Source organism: Halichoeres trimaculatus, unplaced genomic scaffold, assembly GCF_033239565.1.
Source record: "Halichoeres trimaculatus isolate MK-OKI-2021-1 unplaced genomic scaffold, fHalTri1.1 fHalTri1_scaffold_12, whole genome shotgun sequence".
Classification (NCBI taxonomy): domain Eukaryota; kingdom Metazoa; phylum Chordata; class Actinopteri; order Labriformes; family Labridae; genus Halichoeres; species Halichoeres trimaculatus.
Window position 1 is genome coordinate 22,260,504 of NW_027437190.1, and position 24,433 is coordinate 22,284,936.

General features: G+C 40.6%; 2 protein-coding genes across 3 annotated transcripts; both read left to right on the top strand.

The window, feature by feature from the left end:
* Window positions 1-2,277: 2,277 nt before the first annotated feature.
* g6fl (g6f-like) lies at window positions 2,278-12,902 on the top strand. The gene is made up of 11 exons (XM_074684163.1): window positions 2,278-2,419; window positions 3,284-3,616; window positions 4,732-4,992; window positions 5,298-5,333; window positions 5,669-6,001; window positions 7,902-8,165; window positions 10,948-11,070; window positions 11,270-11,343; window positions 11,577-11,603; window positions 12,072-12,118; window positions 12,520-12,902. Exons 1-11 carry the CDS (start codon window positions 2,347-2,349, stop codon window positions 12,539-12,541), a joined length of 1,593 nt encoding a protein of 530 aa, XP_074540264.1. The 5' UTR covers window positions 2,278-2,346; the 3' UTR covers window positions 12,542-12,902.
* Window positions 12,903-13,023: 121 nt separating this feature from the next.
* abhd16a (abhydrolase domain containing 16A, phospholipase) lies at window positions 13,024-23,319 on the top strand. 2 transcript variants are annotated; one of them, XM_074684161.1, is made up of 20 exons: window positions 13,024-13,184; window positions 13,719-13,778; window positions 13,860-13,926; window positions 16,222-16,308; window positions 16,577-16,662; window positions 16,768-16,841; window positions 17,043-17,150; window positions 17,338-17,452; window positions 17,546-17,647; window positions 17,763-17,826; window positions 17,925-17,974; window positions 18,269-18,392; window positions 18,516-18,620; window positions 18,713-18,776; window positions 18,934-18,990; window positions 20,333-20,395; window positions 20,505-20,581; window positions 21,901-21,999; window positions 22,082-22,128; window positions 22,703-23,319. In XM_074684161.1, exons 1-20 carry the CDS (start codon window positions 13,083-13,085, stop codon window positions 22,784-22,786), a joined length of 1,635 nt encoding a protein of 544 aa, XP_074540262.1. In that variant the 5' UTR covers window positions 13,024-13,082; the 3' UTR covers window positions 22,787-23,319. The 2 variants fall into 2 exon arrangements, with proteins under 2 accessions (XP_074540262.1, XP_074540263.1); XM_074684162.1 differs by having other exon boundaries at window positions 13,036-13,184; window positions 13,722-13,778; window positions 22,703-23,318.
* Window positions 23,320-24,433: the final 1,114 nt, after the last annotated feature.

Consider the following 24,433-nt stretch of genomic DNA (forward strand, 5'->3'; position numbering starts at 1 on the left):
AAAAACACAATACAGCAAAGCCAGGATTCATACCCAGGAATACCCTCACTCTGATTTATGTTTCTAGCTTTACCGACTGAAATACCTCTCTACTAAATCTTAAATAATCAAGTTTAATTCATTGATGTATTAATTAAGAAAAGTGACATTTAAGCTTTGAAAAAGCAAGGTTTCAACATAGTTCATCAGTCTTAATGTAGTGTGGGAAGGTTCGCGGAAACAGATGATTCTTCCGCCCTCTGCCGTTTGTTCCTGCACGCACAGCTGAGATTAGTTCATACAAACTCCAACACAGCAGATGCCAAAATCAATAAACATTCATTAATGAACGGCAAATTACAAATCCAGTAGCAGTCAGCAAAATCAAATCAAGAGGAAACAGCTTGTTGTGTATTTATTTGCAGACTCCAGCAGCCTCTGTGATGATGACTTTTTTTTGCCATTTACAGAACAACTTCCAATTCATTTTTGCCCTATTTTTTCTCTGAAGCAGGGTGCACACTAGCATAGCAGAGGCATTATCTGGTTTAGGTCTAATCCCTATGCCCAAGTGTTTTACAGCCAATGTAATTACATCTTCATAAGTCTCACAGTTAAAACCATCCTGCACTCCTCCATTTCCAAGTTCCCCTCGGGTGTCCCCCATCTCATGTTCAGAATTTGTTTCTCAGATCCAAACTGTGAGGATGCTGATAATGATCAGAAGTTAAACAATGTTATGCCAAGAAGAAAGAAACAAATAAACAGTTAGAATATGCTTTTCTCCCGTGGATTTGTGTCTTCAAAGAGACAGGATTTCTTCATTTTCTCTCCTCTCCTTGCCCACTTTAAATCCAGGCTGTGGAAGCATCTGCCATGCAAACAAAGCAGCTGTGGGTTTAAATGCCAGTGGTACTTTGCATTGCCATATTCTAATACGCAGTCGTTTTTGGCCCTGTGAAGCTGACGGTTTGAGCTCCAGCACAGTCACTGAGAGGAGGGAAGGGACCATCCACACACAACCGCTGCCACCACTGAATCATACTGTGCATTCATAGGAGAATAAGGAGGTTTAAAGAAAGTGGCCACCAAATGGAGGATTTCATTTCTTCTCCTTCCACACACACTCATCCATTTTTCATACCCATACCAAATCGACCTTCACACCTTCCTCTTTCCAGCTACCTCCCACTTCATTTACACAGTACCTCAGCTCATTTTTTTCTGTATCTCACACCCCTAACATCTTCCCTTGGTTTATCCGTCCTCTCTTTCCACCTCATTCCTCCTCCCTCCCTTGCTCCCTCTCTTCTTCCCCATGTCATTTGATTTCCTTTTGTCCACTCGTCCTTCACTCCTTGCTGCTATTCAGCCTGTCCTCCATCCCATCCTTGTGCTCTCTGGGGGTCTGTGGCAGTGATAATGAAGCGCACAGTTAACAGATATTAGCTCATTGGCAGTGGATTCATTAGACAGAGCCAAGGCTTATGGTGATTATTTACCCATAGAGGAGGGGCCACAGGATCAGCCCCACGCTCTGTGACAGCAGCCACAGGCTTCTTTTTGAAGTCACACTGCAACACTCTCTCACACTCCTCATCTTGTTCTGTCTGAGCACCTCGCCCTCTGCATTTCTCCCTCTTTCTGCTTTTTCCCCACTCTATCCCTGTCATTAGACACCCACAATACATATCAGCTTTTTCTCCCTCTTCCTTTCTCTATCTCTCTTTACCGCCCCCATTCACCCACTGGTAATTATGGAAAAATCTGAAATAGTGCTCAGAGGAGCTGATAATACCTTTAGCTTAATTAAAGACATTTATGGGATGTAAAGACATGTAGCCCTGGGGTTGCTGTGCACCCACACTAACCCAGACTCTTTATTTCTTGCTTTCTGATCTCCACCAATCCCCAATCCCCCACTGTCTTCCATTCTTATCATTTTCTCTGTGTCACACACACATTGTGATACACAAGAGTACAGGCTCACTCCCTTTATAAAACCCAGTGTTTGGGTCAAAAGTTATGTAAGTAATTGCCCTGAAGTTTTTGTAGTACAATATTCCACATTAGGTTTTGTGTGGGTTTATGTTAATACCAGACTATGAGGTTTATCAGCCTCAAACACACACAAATGCAGTAATGACATGCTTTTCCTGTTGATAATCCCAGTGCTCTTCACACCACATCCTGTTGGGCTGAAAGATGAGCAGCAGGCTTGTTAAGATGTCAGTCAGGGACAGCAGTAATAAAGCAGGAAAGTGAACAATACTTGGATGTTCTGGAGAGTACGTAGAAAGGTCACAGTGTTGGAAAGACAGCTGGTGCAGTGAGAGTACTTTTCCTTTTTTTCTCTTTGGATGTGTTATGGAGTCAGCTTCTCTCACCTTTATTTTTGTACTTTCATTTGCAGTGTTTTCCTCTCAGTTTGGCGTACCAGGTATGAAATACTTTATTTGATCCATCTTTGCTGCTGAAAGCAACCTTACCTTTGTGTCTTTTTAGAATACTTTTATCTGGTATAATATAAACAAAGTAGTTTTTTCCCTAATTTAGACACAGTTAAAATGAATACGTTAAAATCTTGAACCTGTTCTGAAACAATTTTCCCTCACTCATGAATGGGCCATCGTAACTTCTTCTCTTGTCAATACCAACCAGCATTTAGAGCTAAAGTATTGAATAAAAATGAATATAACTTTGGTATAAATAGTTTTAAGATTCCATTTATACAGTAAACACATCCAAAACTTACATCATTTTTATACAAAGTGATCTCTCCTCTTCCTTCACTTTCATCTGCTGGAACTAATCAAAGGAAAAGAAAGAAAGAAAGAACGAGAGAAAGAAAGAAAGAAAGAAAGAAAGAAAGAAAGAAAGAAAGAAAGAAAGAAAGAAAGAAAGAAAGAAAGAAAAAAAGAAAGAAAGAAAGAAAGAAAGAAAGAAAGAAAGAAAGAAAGAAAGAAATTTGGGACATACCCATTCAATTTTTCTGGCATTGACTGCTGAACCTGCATTGCCTTCTTCAAGCAGCCATTTGCTCTGACAACTAGTTAATGAGTTTGTCTCCTGACTCCTGACACCAATGCTGAACATACTTTAAAAGGAGTTGCTGAAGGGCATAACTCACAGAGGAATTATACAAACTGATAACTCTTTCAGAGCATTTTGTGGTGAATGTTGTTTCAAGACAATGAAATCACTAAAATACATGAACCTTTAGAAATGAGTTAAAACATACCGTATGCTAAAAAAAAGAGAAAACTGCCTTATATGGCTAATTTTTTGTTCCTCTTTCCCACAGACTGGGATGATGTTCTCGTGGCCAGAGAGGGCATGCCCACCACCTTAGTCTGCACTGATGACAAAGTGAGGGGGGCCGTGGCTGTAAACTGGTTGATGAAGCCAGCTAGGGCAAAGGACTTTAAACTGGTTCTGTCAGCCAATGAGAAGAAAGAGCGCTCTGGAGAGGCCTCGAATGAATCCATGCGACTGACTGACCCTAACTTCCAAGACAGCGGGGATTTCTCTCTGTTCATTCTCCCCAAGATTGAAGACAGCGGCTACTACTCATGCTTGATAAAGCAACAAAAGTTGAAGCTAAAGGAGAGGATTATCCTCTTAGCTATCCTTACAGGTAGAAAAATCATCATCAGTCATCTGTGAGATTCTCACACCACAGTGCCTCGTAGGAATGTCCTCACTGTAAACTTACTGCTGTTCCGCTTTTCAGTTTGCAGAGCCTAATGTGGTTCAGATTCTTCGTTCAAAACATGTTTATGTTTTTCCCAAGTTTTTCTGCTTTTTTTTGTTCCAACTTTCTATTAAATCTTTCTTTGTGCATCTTCAAATTATTACATAACCACAGCTAATGGTAGAAGAGGGGGTACTGTGCTCATTTTCAAGCTTTATATTCCTCTAAAATCTTTGTAGGAGCTGAACACAATTTACAGCTCAAAAATTCTTTACTTATATCATACGGGAGACTTTGAAAACCCTAATTTTAGTCCCTCTGGAATGCTAATTTAAGATACTATTTTGTTCGTTGACAAAGCAAAACAAAAGAAATAAAAACAAAACAAAAATAAACAAAACTTGTGACTTGACCAAGTGATGATGCCACAAATTGAGTAACTTCATGTCTCTGTCATATAAATTCTTGTGGCTATTTGATCAAGCCACTAAGAGCAGCCTTAAGTCACATCCATGTGCTAACTCACAGTTTGAAACTTTGCCCATGTTTGATATTGATATCCAACATTTGAATTTGAAGTTACCTACTTTTGCATTGAGTGTTCAATTACATTTAGAGCACTTGTGCTTTTCTTGCATATTGAAGTATTTTGCTGCCTTTGCCGTATAATTTTTGAAATGGCAAAGTTGGTGATGTTGTTTTATATTCTTTTATTAACATAACAGCTTTGAGTTGTGGACATTTGAGTGTGTTAAATTTGGCCTGAAAGAATGAATAAAAATCATGATCCATATGATTTTTTTTTCATGGTCCATCTGAGCTACATGCAATGCTAAAATGTGGTTTGCATGGTATTTCATCACTCACAAAACCCTAGTTATTAATATTTTGATATGAAAAAAGAAACTATTTTATATTAAAAGTCTATTTTCAACATGATTTGGTAGGGATAGTATCATGTGAGAAGATTGTTTTAAAATGCTAAGCTTGAACTTGTGATGGAAACTCACCGTTGTGTTTACCTGCACCTGGTTTATTGTGTCCCTCCATATCTCTAGTCTCTGTTGCACCTTCTGCACCCATCCTTCAGCAGAGCATCCTGCGACTGACAGCCAGTGTTAACCCTGGTTTTGCCATCACCAAGATCACCTGGGAGGCACCTGGAGGCAATACCATGAAGAGTGAGAGTACAAACAAAGGCACTGTGGCCAAACTGCCAATGGTGCAGAGGAGTGATGGCGGGGCCTATGTGTGTGTGGTGTACCCACTGGGTAACAGCAGCAGCCCTTTTTACCACTTCAGTGTGGATGTGACTGTTGGTGAGTGTGATTTGAGAGAAAAAAGCAGAATCAGTGCAAGATAGAAAGCATCTGTTGTCTCTTTTGTTGATGGTGTGAGTGGGCATCAATGCCAGAAACACCAGCAGCTGCATTATTTATTGAAGCATCCTGGAGCTACAGTTCTTCAAAGTAACTTCTTTTATAGACCAGTTTCAAAAGTTGACTGTAGATCTGCACTCAAATTCATCCAGTTCTTGTGTGAATATTATAGATGCTGAATGTATTATTCATTATTTTGCTTTTTGCATTTTCCCCTTCTTTCTTTGCTTCCTTTCTTTCTACAGCTGACAAAGTGATCCCATCCAACAATATAACATACCGTGAGTGACTTCATAACACAAGCAGTGTGAAAGCCCTGTGTCAGCAGCTTTCTAATCAGGCAGAGCAGAATGAAGAAGTAACTCTCAGCATATGAGAATCTAATCCCTATTGTTGTAGGAATTTTCCCTATTTCCATTTCCAGAGTCTCTCTCTATTCTGTTTATGCTCTTCACCTCACTCTTCATCCACTCTATTTTTATTAGATTCTGTGTCTTGTATTTGTTTATGCTTAGGCTGTTATGTCTTAATATCTGTCTATATATCTTCACTATCCATTTGAACCACTTTGTCATTCTTATGTCTCCTGCCTTTCATCGTCCCACCTTGCTTGCAGGCCCTGTAATCCGCACAGCCACACAGGAAGGGACCCCTCTCCCCCTGACTTGTCCAGATATCCGGGGGGATTACGTCGACGTGTACTGGCTCCCTCCAGACTCCACGCGCAAAAATATGAAGCTGGTGCACCACTACGACCGCTGGAGGGGCAACGGCTCTTGGAATGATAAACACGACAGATTAAAGCCCGCAGGCTCCCCCTACAACGCAGACACCGGGAGCTTCTCCTTTCTTCTCACCCCTACAATGAAGGATGGTGGTCTCTACAGCTGCAGTGTGTATCTCAATGACCACGTCACCAGCCAGAAGACCCGGCTGAGTGTGCTAAAAGGTACCAAACTGAGTCAGCAGAACTAGAAAGTTGAGGAGGTCGGTTGTCCCTTCTTTACAGACAGTGTTTGTTCTCTGAATGTGAAAGTTTTGGATGATTTTGTAGTGATGTGTGAAAAGTTGTGTTTGCTTCAGTATATCAGATTCTCCAAAGAAGAAACTAATTCCTCTCGTCTGTCAGTCTATAACTAAAGGAAACGTATAGACTTGTCCTTGCCATGCTCAACAAAAAAAAAAAAAAGAAAAAAAAAGAAAAAAAAAAGACAAAAAATCATCCTAAAGCTATCAGTCTACTATGTATGGGCCTGGCATTTCTTAAATGTAGACATAGGCTATAGGCTTTAAATAATATGATACTAATTTTGAGACAATGATAATGATAGCAATTTGGGTTTTACTGGAATTTACAATAGTTCACTTATCCATCCAGCACTTCTTTGCAGCATCTCCACCGGTTGCCTGGCAACTTCACTTAAAAAACTAGACTGGGAATTCACTGTTCCTCTCTCTTGATTACCAAGCTGTGGTGACAGCCCAAAATCTCCTTCAAACCGCAACATTATGTTTCTTTATTTCTATTTGAGCATATTTTCAACATATTGGCCAAAAAGAATCAATAAATAAGTGTTAGACATTACAACATTCAGTACACTTTGGCTGGCTGTGAGTTTCCCTGGTTTCCAGACGTTTTGCTAAGTTATTCTTACTGCCCTCTTGCTCTTCCTCTACACTGAGCACAGAAGTCATGCAAGTGTTATAGATCACCTCTTGTAATGAAGGCCACTTTATGTAATGTGTTATGCTTGAATAGCCAAGCAACAGAGGGTGGCACAGTTAATATAAACACGTCCCTGTTGCCAAAGAGCTATTTCTCTTGAAGTATTAGCCCAGCTAATGTGATAGATATTAATATCACTAAATCATTATCAGCTCTCAGTGCATTGTTCTTGCAATCCATACACTGTGGAATAAGTGCCAAGAGAGTTTCCTGCAGCAGTTGGCAAAATGTCACATTGTGAAATGAATACATCTACAGCTTTGCTCATTAGAGGGGACATTTGCAAGATCTTTCAATTTGGAGGGACAAAAAATGGGCAGAACACCTGTTGATCTTTTGTGAGTTCACCTGAGGGGGGTTTCAACTTTTGCAGAGTGTTTTGTGCAAATGCACAGACACACAAAAGCCAAAAGACACAGAAGCACATATACAATGCCCTGTCATGGCAGCCTTGGGATGCTTTACTAATCACAGCCCCTCTGGCATCCATCAGAGCTGCCCAGACATGACCAGCCAATCTGTCACTGTCACTGTCACCCTGCTTCACACATCTGCATCTCTCATGCTCATGCACACACATACACATCCTCTGCACACCAATCATGTGATGCATATATTTTTACCCCACCTCATTATGGGTATCATTATGTATGATTATACCTGCTGCCCTCCCACTAAGGCTGTAGGTGGCCCACACTGATCACTCTAATCACGGCTGAAATGTGTGTGTGTTTTTGTGCTGGTGTGTGTGGGGATCTGTGGAGCTTGATTACACCCAGATGGATTCTCATTTCAGTTTGATGAGACACTAAGCATCAGTCACAGTCAACCAATACATTAGCAGCAAATCACTTTAATGAATATATATTATATTGACCCTTCTCTGGATTGTTCTTTGTTTTTCATATCACTCCCCCTTTACCCCATTACTCTTTATCTGTCCTTGGCCTTTTCTGTATTCACACACTACCCTTTAACTTACTTTCTCCTCATCCTTTCTCCACCCTCCTGTTGTCCTTTTCACTTTGTCACCCCTGCTTCAGTATTTTACATGTGTTGAAACTCTCTTATACTCTCGTCCTTCCCTCCTCCCTTGTCCTCTGCTCTCATCGCTCCTCCACAGTCACAGCCGTAAGCTCTTCCACGAGGCTTGAATTGGGATGCCGGTACACAGAACGTTCCATTGTCCGCAGTGCCAAATGGAAACACCAAAATGAAAGTCGCCAACTGAGGATGACAAGCAAGCTTGGCAGCATCTCCATCTTTCTGCCCTTACCCATCACATCTGACACAGCTGGGAACTACACCTGCATAATACAACTGACAAGTGGGCAGACAGTATCGGCAAAGCATGAGGTCAAACCACCTTTTGTCCAGGGGAATGAAGGTAAAGTTCCTCAAACACTGCCTGATTTTCTTCACCAAAAGTACACTGTATCATTGACCCATACGTCCTAGCAAACGTACTGTGAGCTAACTGGAGATTATGAACCATTTCTGGTATGTTTCATATGGCACTTCTCAATGCATTTTAGCCAATCTTATGCTACTGCCAGGAAGCCATTTACAGAGAAAAATAGATAGATGCCTTCTGCTTTCTCAATGTAGCTGAACAGGTCAAGACTCTAGATAAAAAAAACAAGTTAATATTTACAGATAATATTCTCTGGAGTGTTAGCTGCCTACTTTTGAAAAAAAAATCCACCTTTTCTGATACTCTTTTCAGTCCCTCCCTCTATAAAATATGAAACATAAAAGCTATCGTTTTTCTCATCAACCTCACCCAGATGTACGTGAATATATGACATGACCTTAGGATATATCTTCACAAAAACTAAATTATTCAGGCTTATTGTATTGGTGGCTGTGGGGGATCACAGGAGGATGTGACAGTTGAATGGATCCCTTAGCAGAGATGAGTTCCCTCCCAATATCCCTGATACATCACTTTGGCTGAGGGGCCCTGAGCTCATCATAATGAATGCTGATGGTACGGCTGTAAGAATAATGGGCATGGAGGAGAGAGTGTGATGGTGACAAGGAAGAGACAAGGAGGCGAAAAGAGGCAGGCAAAAGATTTCAGCTGATTGGAGAGGCTGGATTAGAATAAATGGAGACGATGCAAAGTGTTGCATTTGTCCAGCTTGTCATCAAGAATTTGGATTGAGTGGGAAGAGACATTTAAATAATGTAAGGCTTTTATGAAAGGGTTACAAGAAGTAGGCAGTCCATGCTGGGGTTTGTGCTAAGAAAAACCTGTTAAGTAACTTTTCTATCCACTTAAAATAGACAAATAAGTGAGACAAGGCAAAAATAAAATAAATGTAGTTGTTTTAATCTTGGTTCTGTTAATTCTAGTTGTAGAAGCTGAAAAAAATACTGCACCATAGAAATCCTTACGGTTGTGACACAGTTCAGAAAATACAAAATTGAAGCAATCATTGTTTTCCATTTTACATGGAGTCCTCCAAATGCCAGAGAAGTTCTGCAATCATTTGCTATCCTGAGTTGGCCCATCATTTGCAAAGCATTCAAGCACCTCTTTGGTTTGCTCCGCCATCCTTTTCTGCAATCGCTCTGATATAACTTACCCCCCTACGTCATTTGAGGTGAAAAAAAAAAGGCTTGGAAGCATGGAAGTACCAGTAGTAGAGGAAAGGAGAAGATGAAAGAAGGTAGAAGAGAGAGAAAGAGAAAGAAGAAATGTACAAGAGGGAGACTGGGAGCATTTATGCCTCACTTCACTGCACTCGATTAGCATAAATTGTGCGTTAAAGCTGGCATGGAGAACAGTGCAGGTCACACTCTGGGTCAGCTCTCACCACAATATTACATTAGCAACCTCTACACATACTCAGCAATCAATTACACCTCACACAGCTCTTAATGATTGATCATTTTTAAGCTGGCTAAATGCTGTGACACTGGGGCTAAGGTGAAGTTCAAGGGCTGTACTTTTGCACAAAATCTGTGCAAATTTGATTACTTTTTCTTACTTTTGAAAGCTTCTTGTACCCTATATGACCCCGAATACATCATAAGAGTAGTGTACCAATAATTGAGAAACTATAATGATTCCAGAAATGTGTAATTTCTGGTAATATAGTATCAGCTCTTTTAATGAGGCTTCTCATTTGTGATCCAAATATCTCACACAGATCTGATTGCTTTTCACTCAGTGAACATCAAGCATCCAGTGATACATTCCCTGTTCAGGTACACTAGATTACAGCAGTCTCTGTGGAAACAAGTTACCTCCCTGCAGCTTTTCCCTCTGTCGCCCAGTGGCTGCGGTTTAGTGAGGCTGATGTCATCGTCATTATGCAAACAAACCTGACAAGTTTGATCACCAGCATGAGCTCTTCCCACAGAATTCAACTGGAGCTGCAGTGAGCAAATGGTTTGCTTATGTAATGTTTGTGATAATTATGCCTACGCTTTTTCATCCACCAGTGTTTTTTTTTTCAGTGCTGCATTGACAGGGCTTGGCTGAAAGAATGGTATTTACATTGTTTGTCAGTTTGCCTAGAGGCAGATTGTTGCTAAGATCAGATGTCAAGGGAGTGTTTATGGGCAAGCCTCTCCTCAGTTTACCTACTCCACATTCAAAGGCTAATAACGAGAAAGGTTATTGATAGAATCTGCAGTTAGCTCAAATTACTTGTTTTTAGGAGTGGCATGTAGTGAAGTTTTGTGCACTGAGCTGACTGCATGTGATCTCTTTTATATCGATGTGTTTCTTATTCTTGTCCACATTTTAAACTGACAGCATTCGCTGTCCAGGCTGAGGGTCTGTCAGATCGATGTCTACTGAGCTGTTGTACAGACTATCCACTCTGTCTGGCAGAGCCTGGATTTCCACGCCTTCCCCTCCATGCACCCATTGTCTGTGACTGACAGGAGCATGATGCAAATGCATGTAACGTGTTGAGGAAGTCATAACTGCAACTTGTCTTTAAACCCAGAGTTTGAAATGTCCACGTGCAGAAAATGGTCTATCCTATTTTGACTTGAACAAATGAGGACATTGGTGAACAAACAGCAGCGACTTCACCTCTCGTCATTCAGCCTCACACACCAAAAGCTCCACAAGTTTTTAAATTATCGCCGTTCTTAGAAACATCCACCCTTTCTTCTCTCACTCACTTTTCTCTTTCTTCCTTTTGTAGAGAGTGTCAGTGTGACCACCCCCTCCCTGCTCCCCTCTCTCTCTGCTTTATTACTCCTGGTGCCCCTGGTTGCTGTGGCTGTCAGTGTGTTGCTATGGAGACAGAAACACATTTCTGATCGCGGTGAGTCTTCCGGCGCTTTTCTTTTTTGACAGCTTTCCTCGTTCCGTCCATCTTCGGCCCTCCCTGTCGGCAGCTGCTGAGTGATGTGGGCTGTGACATCCTCTGGGGTTGTAGTAATGAATCTGCCCCCCGCCTCTCTGCTCCTTCATGTGTGCTTTAAGTGTGTGTTTGTGTGTAGTAACTATCTCTCTGAACTCAGGTATTGAGCAGTCTCTGTCTGTCTCCTCTGGAGAAGTAGAGAACGTCTATGAGAATCCTGAGGATATCAGACAGGTGATAAATTCAGACATTCTCAATTACAAATATCTCAATTTTGCCCCCTCAGTATTTAGCACTACTTCACTCATCTTTTAATTTTTCAACCCTCCCCTCCCCTTTTCTGTCTTGTCTCTATAGTACTCTTTCTCCTCTGTTTCTCTTTTCCATCTAATTTTCACCATCCCTCGCTCTCTGTCACTTGTTGTTCATTAAACCTGTTTTCTTCTGCTCCCCTCCCTCCCCAACAGGCTCCTCCCCAGGGCTCAGTCTACATGGTGAGTTATTGTATCAGCCCTACTCACACACACACACACACACACACACACACACACACACACACACACACACACACACACACACACACACACACACACACACACACTCTCACACACACACACACACACACTCTCACACACACACAGGCGTTTTGTGAGTAGTTGTGATGCACACGTCCACAAGCGCACAAAGACGTACACTCTCTGGATTGCCCCCTCTCTAAGCTGTCAGTAGATATGTCTTCCCTCACACTCACACTCTTCATTTCCAGTCTGTCATCCCTCTCTCAGATAAACCCAGTGCCTATCAACTGTCACCCTTACATTAGTGGTATTAACAAATCAATCTCATTACACAGGGTACAGAGAGACATAAATCTGGCCCCAGTAGCATGGATTTCTCTCTTTATCTTCCTTGTCTTTTTCCTCTTCCCCTACTCTCCTTCCCCCTTTTCTTCTTTATGCCAGGATTTGAAGCCAAGAGGAGAGGATGATGTCTATAAGGAACTGGAGCGGTAAGAGACAAGCCTTGCATCACCATCACCTGTGTGTGCTTTTGTAAGTTGACAGTGTATTTTGTGTGTGTGTGTGTGTGTGTGTGTGTGTGTGTGTGTGTGTGTGTGTGTGTGTGTGTGTGTGTGTGTGTGTGTGTGTGTGTGTGTGTGTGTGTGTGTGTGTGTGTGTCTGTCACTCATCTGCCCCTCACATTCCCCATACACACACCAATCACACCAGCCTGAACATTACTATGACACAGTGGTATAATAGCACGCCAGTTGCTGACAGGCAGCGCTCCATCGCCCCATGTGTTGTTGTTGTTGCGTGGGCTGTTTTGTGTTTGTGTTTAAGGAAGAATCAAAGAGACTTGGGGACTGGAGATTTTGTGTGCGAGTTTGTCTTTGTGCTCTGTTTTCAGATTTGAACAGTGTCAGGGTTGATCACCTACCCACATCTCATCCTCATCTGGCTGTCACAACTGCTTGGCTCCCAGCTGCAGCAGAGGGCCTTTTTAAATGGAAGTAACAACTGAATGTCAGAGTTGGAATGTGTTGAAAAATGTAAACGCTTTAGGGAAATTAAACTCAATTGTTTGCAACATTTGAATACTAAGCTGTAATATTTTTGAAAGTGCTTGTCACTGATGTGCCTAAATGTCAGGTTTTAAGAAGTTAAAGGAATATAGGTTGAAGATTTTCACAGAGAAATTCAAACATTGTTCTGTATGTATAGATAATATTTTACATGACTTTCCCCCCCCCTTTCACAGTCTATTGTTTTTCTTTCTTTCAAATTTGATATTGAATCAACTGTATATGCTTCTATGGAAATCAATATCTTAATATAGATAGCTCCGAATAAACCACATTTTTTATATATTTATTTCACCGTCTCGGTTTGATTACACTCATACCGTTTTGGACACCTTTGCTTTTGAGATTTCTGGTCATTGCAGGCTTCCGTAGTTGTCGTAGTGGAATAATGGCCGGCTGGATGTGGCTCCGCTGTATTTTAGGCCCTCATTTGCAACGAATCCACCGTTCGCCGGATCAAACTCGATCCGAAGGGAGGACAGGAAGGAGGGTAGGGCTTTTTATGCAGTTTTGCATGTTTCTGTGTGTGACCGACCGCGAAAAATAATAGTTTTACCTCCTCTTAGCATCGATGTAGCTCCGATGTAGTCCCCGGAAGTGTCAGTTGCTTGTTATTGAAGGCTTTGCTGTCATTGCTGTGTTCACCCAGAATGACAGCTGCGAATGAATGAATGAATGAATGAATAAATGAAAGGAGCGAATTAGTACAGTCATCTTTTTTTAAGTTCATTTCTTTGTGTCTCAAGGTAACAGCCCAGTGTAGCTGGAGCTTTACAACTGTTTTTTTTTCGATGATCATTATCCTAGTTAGGCTAATGCTAAATAATGAATGGAGAATTGATCTAACATGTAAATGTTACACGGAAATAAAGAAGGCGTATATTTAGCTAAACTTTCACGTTTTTTTAAAGACGTTATCAATTCAAATAACCACCTTCCTTTTTATTGCTACTTTAAATGCTAGTTTTTAGCAAACGTTAGCTAACTACCTATGAACACATTGAAAACATTTCTTCACTTCTAGCAGGGATGGAACTACCAACCCAGGAGTTTAGAGAAGCACACTGACAGCATCCTTGGTTGGGTCAGTATGGTTGTGTAATTCATTGAACTGTGTGGAAATAAATTAGCAGATCTGTCAAGTAAATGTTGTCTCCTCTCCCAGGCTTCAGCTCTTTGGTCGCTGTCGTACTACAGCTCTCCTCTTCTGCTCTGCTATCTGTACAGAAAAGGTAAGTTTTGTGTACCTTGTCCTAGAAAATACTCTGAGACTTGTTTTAGTCTGCACCATTTTATTAGATTGTAAAAATCTTAGGAAAGAAAGTCATGAGCTGATATTGAAATGTAGTTTCTACTTGGGAAGTACCCACCTATTTGCCTATGTATCTAACCACCTACTTACATTTCTGACAAGTACTCACTCATGGAATATTGGGACTTTGCCTGGTTTTAGCTTCTCCTTTGTGGAAGTTTCTCTTCTTAGTTTTTCTAAATATCTTTGCGTTTCCACATGGTTGATAGAACACAGCTAGACATTTGAGGGGTCACCTTGGGCTTTCGGACATCGTGAGGGATATTGCTCAAATCAATAATTTGTCAGATTTAATAGACTGAACTTTTCATTGGCATTTATCTTCAAATTAAAAGGGAAAGTATCAAACTGTAATCAATAATTCTTTTTGTACTTGTTACTTATGGACATGTGGACTAGTGTCATAAGAAAGAACTGATTTGGTTCCCCAGCACTAGGCACTCTGGGAAAGACTTGCTGGTCTATTAGATAATACTACCTATCAAGGTGTGCTATTGAGGAGCTATGAAACATTATTTGAGTTGGGATATTGTTTTATTGATATGTTTCCTTCTGGAAATCTTTATTCAAAGTTTTGCAGGAATAAGAAAAATGTGTTTCCATTTTCTTACTGTGCAAAATGTGGGCTTAGTGGTTTGAAAGGAGTTTGGGAAGACTATTCAGTGTGGAATAATTTGCAGTTATTCAGTTCAGTCAAGTTTATGTTAAAACCAAAGTAAAGATTTGTTTATACAGTATCAAAAAGATACTCTCAGTATTATAATGCTAATGGAGCCCAAAGTCTTTTAATTTAAAGTAATATTATGATATGAATTGACTCGGTAGCATAAATTGATATGGATTTGTGCTATGGCAGCATTTTTAGATAAATTTGCACATCTTAGAACATGGTGTTGTGATTCAGTATTTAGATTTATCAATTGTAGCTGAATAAAGTTACAATATTGTGTTTTAGTTTATAATTAAACAGACAAAATATTGTGAGTTAGGTGCAACTGAAACATTTCTTTACACATTTAAAGAATATTATCTTTACAGAAGGGTGGAAACTAGTTCCAGTAAAAAGCTTGAGCAACAATGTTATTTCAATAATGTCGGATGAGATCCAGCCTGAAGCTGAGGTTTGCTGGCAAAACAACTGACAGATTATGGACTTTGGGTGAAGAGTGTTCCCTTGACATGCAAATAAAGGATTTAAAGTCTTTCAACTTTACTTCAACTCCAAACTTCAGAGAACTCTATGAATCCATTAGGAACTTTATTTTTGCACCAATAATATTGGTTCGAACACAACACAAGCTAGGAAGATATATTGCAAAAGTAGACAAAACACATGGGAAACTTAATTTTTTTTATAAAAAGTCAGCAGTAAGAATACATTTGACTTAATCGGTGTCACGAAAAAATAACTGAATAAACAATTGAGTCAATAAACTAAACAACTTTAATTCAAGTATCAAAAGGTCTAATGGAAGTTGGCACAAAGCTGGACATAGCAAGTTTTGTCTTACACACGAGTAATTTGAATAAGGCAGGCACTTTAACTACCTCATGGGATGTTCATCAGCAATAGTGGAATACTGCAAAGAGGGATGCCTGCTCCATGAAATGATCTCGGATTGGTCAGAGTCTTATGAAGGATTTTTAGACCCAACAACAGAGCCAAGAGCAGATGCTGAAATCTTACTATCTGTCTGACGTCTTGGATTCCAACATTCTCAAAGGCGGAGATGAAAAAAAACAGTATGAATGTCCTGTTTCTGCAGAGATCCTCTACTCCCATTGGAAACTGTGAGCTTTGTCTCATTGTCTCATTTGATGCTTCTATTCTGCAGATTTCATGTGATGTAATGTCACCTATGTATGTTTTTGGACATCGTCAACGTCTGAACACTGCCAAAGGGGGGGGCAGGGTGATCTTGAGAATTTCTTGTCTCCTACAGGCAGGATTAATATAAAGTTAACCAGCTGAAACATTCAGCAAGACTGTGCATCAATAGAAATTAATTGCTTGAGGTTGTTTGCTCCTCCTCAGTGTATAATTATGCCTCTGATATTGATTTATGCGTATGGTTGTGGGGTATTGTCAAACTGTGAATTCTTGTGTTTGTGTGCGTTAATGAGGCTGAAGTGTGGCACAGAAAGAGAGAGGGTGTTATGTTGATGCACGTGTCACTGTGTGTTTTTGTGGAACCGTCTCTTTGTGTATTTTTAGGTTACATCTGCAGCACGAAGCTGGTCCCCGTGAGTCACTATGTGGGAACTGTGCTGGTGTGTCTTCTAGGAGTCGCCTGTCTTCGAGGTGAGGCTGCTGAAAACAAGAGACAGTCGTGGATGTCTAATTTAATTTACTAATTTTTAGATATCACTACATGTGCTGTATATTCTGCATGCCAATAAGATTTCATTAACATTGAGACAGTTACACAAGGTCTGGACTCACTAAGCATACCAAACACACCCTTGAGCTTTGCAGCTCAATTTTTATGGTGTCTAGCGCTCACTTCACCTGTATCTCTCTCTGTATTTTCCTTCATCCTGTTCCCTATTCCCTCCCCCTTCTCTACCAGGGTGGGGCAGGTGGAAAAACTCTGAGTATCTTCAGTTCTTATCCATTCTTGAGGACACCAAGAAAAATCACACTCCAGCAAACAAAGTGAGACCAGAGCATTTTTATTTACGCCCAAACCATCTCGAGTCACTATTTGTATTTGAACTCCATCAGAACAAAAATTCTCCTTTTTCTTTTTCTTTTCTGCAGAAAAAAGTGAGGTGCTATGACTTTGACTTCTCGTACTGGCCTTCAGATTTCAGCTGGACAGAAGTCAGCAATCCGTAAGTGATTTCTTTTATATTTTATAGCCATTTGAAACGGCCTTGTGCGCACCGCAATTCTATTCCCATCAGGGTCAGTTCATTATAAATACAGGCATTCAAAGCACTGTCAAGTTCACTGGATAAATGCATCCACTAAATGTCAAAAAGCATTTTGGCTCATCATTATTCATTGTAAGTCTTTGACTTTGTGTGCCACAGGAAACTTTCCAAGGCTGGTGTTTCTCTACTGAAGCCAGAGCCCAGATTAAGAGGAGCAGCAGACAGCGTCCTGAACTCTGTGCGCACTCTGCCGTGCCACATCATCAGGTAAATGCAGTTTTTGCTACATCATCCAAAAAAGAAAGGCTCTGCATGACTGCGGAATGACACTGCGGGTATGTTACTGGTGTTAATGAAAGAAAGGAGTTATAGTCTGCTTATAGTAAGTCATTCACCTATTTTCTCATGTATGTATTGTAACAGAGCTCCTAATGCTTATTTTCTGCCCCTGCAGTTTCCTTATTGCCCATTCATTTGGAAGGAGGATGCTGTACCCTGGCTCTGTAGGTCTACTACAGAAAGCCATGAGGCCCATGCTGCAACAAGGCCAGGCTAGGTTAATAGAGGAGGTATAAATATACACATTCACACTAAAATGTCCAAACTGACTGCAGTAAATAGAAACCCCCACAATCAGTCATTGTCTCTCTATTGTTTCGCAGTATGATGGCCAGAGGAACAAGCTGGTAGCCTGTGATGGAAATGAGATCGACACAATGTTTGTGGATCGAAGGGGAGATGGGGGACAAAACGGCCAGACTCTGGTAGATTACTGCTGTTATTTACCTTTTGTTTTATGCCATTTGGTTGATACAGCAAACCTCCCGTTCTCTCAGTCACACCCTGGCTGCTCCTTGAATTGTATACATTTCTCCACAGGTCATCTGCTGTGAGGGGAACGCAGGCTTCTATGAGGTGGGCTGCATGAACACTCCACTTGAGGGTAAGAGAAGCTCAGAGTCAAAATACTATAAGGTAGTTTTGACATTTCTCTATTTTTTCAATGAAAATAGCAAAATTGTGTGTTTCTGTGCATTATAGGGGGGTACTCTGTGTTAGGCTGGAACCACCCTGGTTTTGGAGGCAGTACGGTAAGTGAAGCTGTCAGATTTTAGACTTTGTTAAAGCCAGCGTAAGCTAACATTGTATGCACATATTCCTTTCAAACAACACAGTGGAAAACAGCAGCGTGTTGAAAGTCTAGTTTTAGTTGGTTAGGATTGCACAAGAGGGAGATGTCTATGCTCGACATTATCAGTGGAGTGGAATAAAACTTGTACATCTCTCAGATCTTAGGAAGTGCACAGTATTTTTGGTGGGTAGAGTGCAACTGTCATGTTTAATAATGCATGAATATTGCTTTTTTACTTGTGTCATTCTGCCAGGGAGTGCCATTTCCCCAGAATGAGGCCAACGCCATGGATGTAGTGATTCAGTTTGCAATGCACAAGCTGGGATTTCAGCTCAAAGACATTGTCATCTATGCTTGGTCTATAGGAGGATTCACAGGTACTCACAAACAAGAACAATGCATGATGGCCCCATTGTATGCTGTAAATGTGATTCTTTTTTATTTATTTTTTTCCTCTCTGATTGTACTCACCTCTTATTACTTTGCATTTCCTTTGTTAGCCAGCTGGGCGGTGATGTCATACCCAGAGATCCAGTCAGTGGTATTGGATGCATCCTTTGATGACCTCCTGCCTTTGGCCCTCAAGGTCATGCCTGACAGCTGGAGTAAGTCCACAGGGTTAAATCGCATAGATTCTGTATCTTTTACAGCATGTCGTATTTGCTTTAACAGACGAATATATCATGTTTTCCCTCAGGACCGTTGGTACAACACACAGTAAGGCAATACATGAACCTCAACAACTCTGAGCAGCTTCTCAAGTGAGTGAGACAGTCTATTTTTAGTCATACCAATCATCAAAGTCAAAGTCTGCATCATTGAACATTATGCAACATATCAGAGCATAATCATGAATCTTAAATAGCTGACATTGATGTGACTGATGATAAATGCTACTGCTTGTGTTTTTTTCCCCAGATATCAGGGACCAGTCTTGCTGATCAGGAGAACAAGAGATGAGATCATCACCACTACGTGAGTCCACTGTCAGGTCAAAAACCTCCTGATAACATCATGCTAGCGTGCATGTAGGCAGGGTGTGTAAAACAATAGTTAGGTAACATATGATCACAGGAAGGATTTAAAGGAAACATTTTTTCCAACATAAACACTGAAGATACACTGAAATGGACAGAGGGTTCACCAACTTTATCTCTAATTTACCAAGTAAATAGAGACTAAGATAATAAGAAACAGTTATCAATGCCAATGCAGCCACTCATTTAACTGTTGTCAGCATCCCATTGCTCATGTTCCTACTCCACATGCTTGGGTGACGTTCTGATGCATTGGTGAAATCAGAAAACAGATTTCATTAACAGTTATCACATTCGTTTTCTTGATACTTTCTTCTGTAGCATACTGTATTACTGTCTAAAGTAAAAACTATTGTACTGCAGTATAAGTAAAAGTCAGGAATAGTGTTTAGTGAGAAAGTTAGCCCACTTGTAACAGTGAGAACAGGAGATGGAGTCCCTGCTAACGAGCTAGTCTGTCTGAATCTGATGCTGGGTGCTCCTTAGCAGAACAATTCGCAAAGTTAGCCAATTTACCAGCCAGGTTATCACAGAGAATCTGGATGAAAATGCTAACTTTTACCACCAAAGACATAATTTTGCATTAACTGAGTATTTCATCATCAAACAGGTCTTTACAGGATTGTATTTGCTCTTTGACACAGGCTCTGTCTTTTTCTTTTGGATGTTTTGTTCATGTTTGCTGTGACTGCTCAGTGTTAGTGCTGTCGAAGCCACGAAAAGAGACAGGCCCCCGGGTGTAAACATAAACTTTATATCTTTTAGCTTCCCATGAAAATGCATCCTGAATCCTTTAGAACTCAGCCTAAGCCATTAGCAGTAGATGAAAAATACATGCCCGGTCTCATTTTTTAAATTACGTTACAGTCTGTTTACAGAGTGAATTTCTGTTTCTGTAGAACGAACTGTTTTTAAAATGACATGTATAAATGTTTAGATTATTTTATAAAGGACTTGTTGGAATCCATTTACTGCATTGGAATTTACATGATTTTATCGCCTGAGGAGCTGTGAGTATTACATTACAGCTCGATCAATTTTTTAAATTGGCATCGGTAGATTCATGTTAAATGAAATGTCACTTGCCATAAAACGCTTTAACAAACACACTTTAAAACTGCTAAGCATTTAATCTCCTGATTATCACACAGTAAATGTCTGCATGGTGCGCAAGTGTCTTGCCAGCACATGCAGTGGAAAAAAAAAGCATCCACTTTCTCACCCAGTTGGTCACAAGGCTACTTACACTACATGATGTAAGATTGTACATTGTGTTACAGGGGGCCAGAGGACGTCATGTCTAACAGAGGCAACGACCTCCTGCTCAAACTGCTACAATTCAGGTCAGCCTCCTGATTCTCCAGCCTTTAATCTGAGTATCCTCACTGTGCACACTCTTTGTTTCAGAAGAGTGACACACATGTAATTGTTGATGTCATTTTCTCTATCAAGGTACCCAAAAATAATGACAGATGAAGGGATTAGAGCTGTCAGACAATGGCTGGGATCTTCTAATCAATTAGAAGAAGGTAAGCGGCTTAATCTGAAAAACTATTGAAATTACAATCAAACATGTGATAAAGTCCTTTTATTAGCATGTCTCTTTAATTGGGGGATTAATTTGGTGTTAAAACAGCTGTGTCCAGGGCCGGCTCCAGCCACTTTAGCCTGATTCTCTTAAAAACAAACAGTAATCCAAAGGAGACCTCCTTAATGGATTAGATATGCCAGTATTGATTTAGCTTGTTACAGTGTGGTAAGAGTTGTGGCTTAGGGGGGTTTAAAAATGAAACAGTCTTTATTTGATGCTATTTAAAAACTGAGCACATAGTTCGTGTTGTATGCATTCATTAAAATTTAGAGCTTGCATTAACCCCACTGAAGGTACCAATCATAGAATGGCATCAGCTGTAGAGAAAGTTAAGTGGTGGTAATTGCTATTTCCTCATTTTCACTAAAAGGAGTTTTTGCAGTTCAACAAATATGCTTAATGCAGTGTTTCTTTACCTCTCATCACCTGTTGCTCTCTGCTACTCTTCTTCCTCTCTTGTGTCTCTACCATGTAAAAGACACGTGATCACACAGAAACTCTTTTACTATATATTGTACAGAGCCCTGAACAGTCAGGCTCCAGCTTATTTCAAAGAGCTGTTAAAGTCTTAGTGACTTATAACTCCAGCTGAGGTCCTCTGGTCAGCGTTTACTGCTGGTGTTACCAGCCTCAGAGCTAAAGGAGACTGTGCTTTTAAAGTTGTTGGTCCTGAGCTGTGGAATAGTCTCCCACAGGAATTGAGAAATGTGGACATTTTTAAAAAGCAGCTGCCTTTGTTTCCTTCTGTCTGCTTTTATGTGATTTAATATTTTATTGTGAAGCACTTTGAGACCTCTGTTCTTGAAAGGTGCTACGTAGATACTTACATTGAAACTGACAACCGTGATGAAGAGAAACGTACATAGCTTTATAAATCAACAGTTACTGGGAGTTTACTACAGAGACAAACTTCTTAGCTTCTATAAGTTTAAAAAAATAGAGCAAACTAGGAAACTATGTTGTGTTGATTACGCTGTAGGCATGTGTACACTGAGTGAGTTGTGGACTTAAAGAGAGAGGGATGTTGGTGGTAGTTCAGCAGTGGGTTCCCATTTAAGGTTTTAGTCTGGACCTATATACATAACAATACAGTTGTTTTTAACGGCCACACACAACTGTGTTGGCATTTCTGGGAAAACTTCAATCTGGTTTCAGTCCTAATGAAGCAACAGATATTTCAAAGTCACAACTGCATCACCTATGCCTTGAGCTAGCCTTGGCTGTAACAGTATAATGACACGATTTCTTGCTCTGCAGCTTCCGTGTACAGTGGCTATGAGGTGGACGATGATTGGTGTGTGTCTGTGCTGCAGTCGTATCAGGCAGAGAGAGACATTTTGTTCCCGTGGAGTGTGGGTAAGAGCTGCCTCCTTTCACATTTACAAGGCAAATAAACTGCTCACATGTACACGTTCTTACCCACGCTTGTTCTTACCAGGTGAGGATATGACTCCAGAGGGAAGGCGGCAACTGGCTCTTTTCTTGGTGAGTAAATGATCTTTCGTTAACCCCGCCTGAGTGTGTACCGTTGTTTCTCCCGCCTGGTTCAGAGGACAGCCATGTTGTGTTGATTTCACTCTTTAAAGTCCGCTCACCAGCCTTCCTTTTCCTGCATGAGCCCAATTTCCTGATCTAAGGTTGGCTTACCGCCCCCTTCTTCTCTAGAACTGCAAAAAAAAGATAGATCACAGCTATTCACAGACATCATTACCACTGAGGAACACTTTTCTGGTCGCCATAGTAACCAGCTCACCTGTGCTCTCAGGTTGACTGGTGTAATACATTTCACTGCGCTCAGCTTATTGAAGTCATTTAACATCAAACAAGAGGAGTGCCATCAATTACAGCTAATGCTATGCGTTTCCTCCCCTGGTAATGCCTTCTGAATTAGACTTTATTCACCTCCCGTGTAAACCCTTAAGAGATGGGAGAGATTTGTGTGGCACCCAGCCAGGCAGACCCAAGCTAATATAATCCAACTGTGCACTTTCTGTTCATTGCCCTCCCACACCTCTCATTCTCCATTCCTCCTCCATCTCCGCTCTTTTCTCTCTCCAAGGCACGGAAGTACATGCGAAACTTTGAAACGACACACTGCACTCCTCTCCCCGCCTCCGAGTTTCACCCACCCTGGAGACTGTGAAGAGATCGAGGGATGGATGAGAGGAAACGAGCAGCAGAGATTCAGATGGCCTGTGGTCAGAGTGTGTTCCCGGCATGGTGCGTGAATGTAGAACTGATTTTGTTCCAGATCCCCCCCCCCAGTAAAATTTGTTAAGTTTAGTGCTGCTGTCGGGGCTTCAGGGGAGATCTCATCTACCAACGCCTCCATCCAAAAAACTGTAAAATATGCTACATCTTTTTTTTTCTTTAAAGTTGGTGTTGAGTCATACTTTTCAGTGTTTGTCTTTTAAAAAAAGAATGCATTTTATGCGGATGCACAAGCCAGCTCTCACTCCTTCCATTGTTCCTTCTTTGGCTGTATTTGTAAAGAAGCATTAGATGAGCATCATTAGTATTTAATAAAATAACCCCAACAGAAGCAGTTTGAGGGATTTCACTTTAAAAATGCAGCCAAAGTGTAAAAGCTTTTTAGGTTTTTGTTTTCTGTGAGCACTGTCTTTAAGAACAAAGCTGTGTCTGAATGATGCTCTTACATGTTCTATTATAAATGCTGAATAAATGTTTGACATAAAAGGCTGGATTCATTCTTTTATTATTAACAACAAATTGCTTATGGGTACCTTTCACATTTAAAACGATACAGTATTGGTACTCAGCGGTACCAATTTTTGGTACTTTTGTACATTTAACATTAAAGAATAAAGTGACTTGAGCCAATTTTTCTAACATTCTGGTGTGACTTGGGCAGCTTTAAACCTGGCTTAAACTGCCCTTTGATTCTATAGTGAAAACTCAAAACTGAAATTACCGTAAGTTGAGTTAAACAAATGTCAGGTAAATCAAATTGGTAAGGAGGCAGTCCCTTTCCTCTCTTCTCCAGGTCTTCTTGGCTGGGTTTTTCATTGAACCGAACCCATTTCCAAAATCCAGTTTTGACAACTTTTTGAAAACTGACCACTAACTGTCCTTTAACTCCATAAAACAAACTCAAAACTTAAATAACTCCAACCTAAATTGAACAAATGTCAGGTCAATCATACGCTGAGTATGCACACTCATGCATCTCTGACCAAAAAGCAAAAACATTTCTTTAGTTTTAAAACTGCTTAGCACATGTCACCCTGCTGTTAATCGCTCTTCATTGGCTTCCAGTCGCAGCTCCAATCAAATTGGAAGCTCTTCTTCTGGCTTACAAAACATTGACAAGAACAGCCCCTGCCTTCCTGGGGTCCCTCATCCAGGTCTACACTCCTTCTTGCCCACTATACTCTGCTTATAAGACACCTGGTGTTCCCAGCCCAGCATGGCTCTAAATCTCTAGCCAGACTCTTCTCCTCTGTTGTGCCAGAATGGTGGAATGAATTACCCAGCTTTATATAATCCACAGAGTCCCTTTTCTACTTTAAAAGATGTCTGAAGAGTCATCTGTTCAGGGAACATCCTTCTCCTCTTTGTCCTCAAGGGGAAGAATGAGTCAGGTCTCAGGCCCTGCTCTTTGTGAATTTTCAGCATAATTTACTGAATGTTGTTGAAGGCTTCATTATATTATTGCAGCAACTAATCTACATAAAAATAAAATAAAAAAAAATGTGTATTTAAAAAAAGATTTAAGCAATTTTACCAAAGATGGCCAGGGTTATCAGGAGATGATTTAAGCCGGAAACTC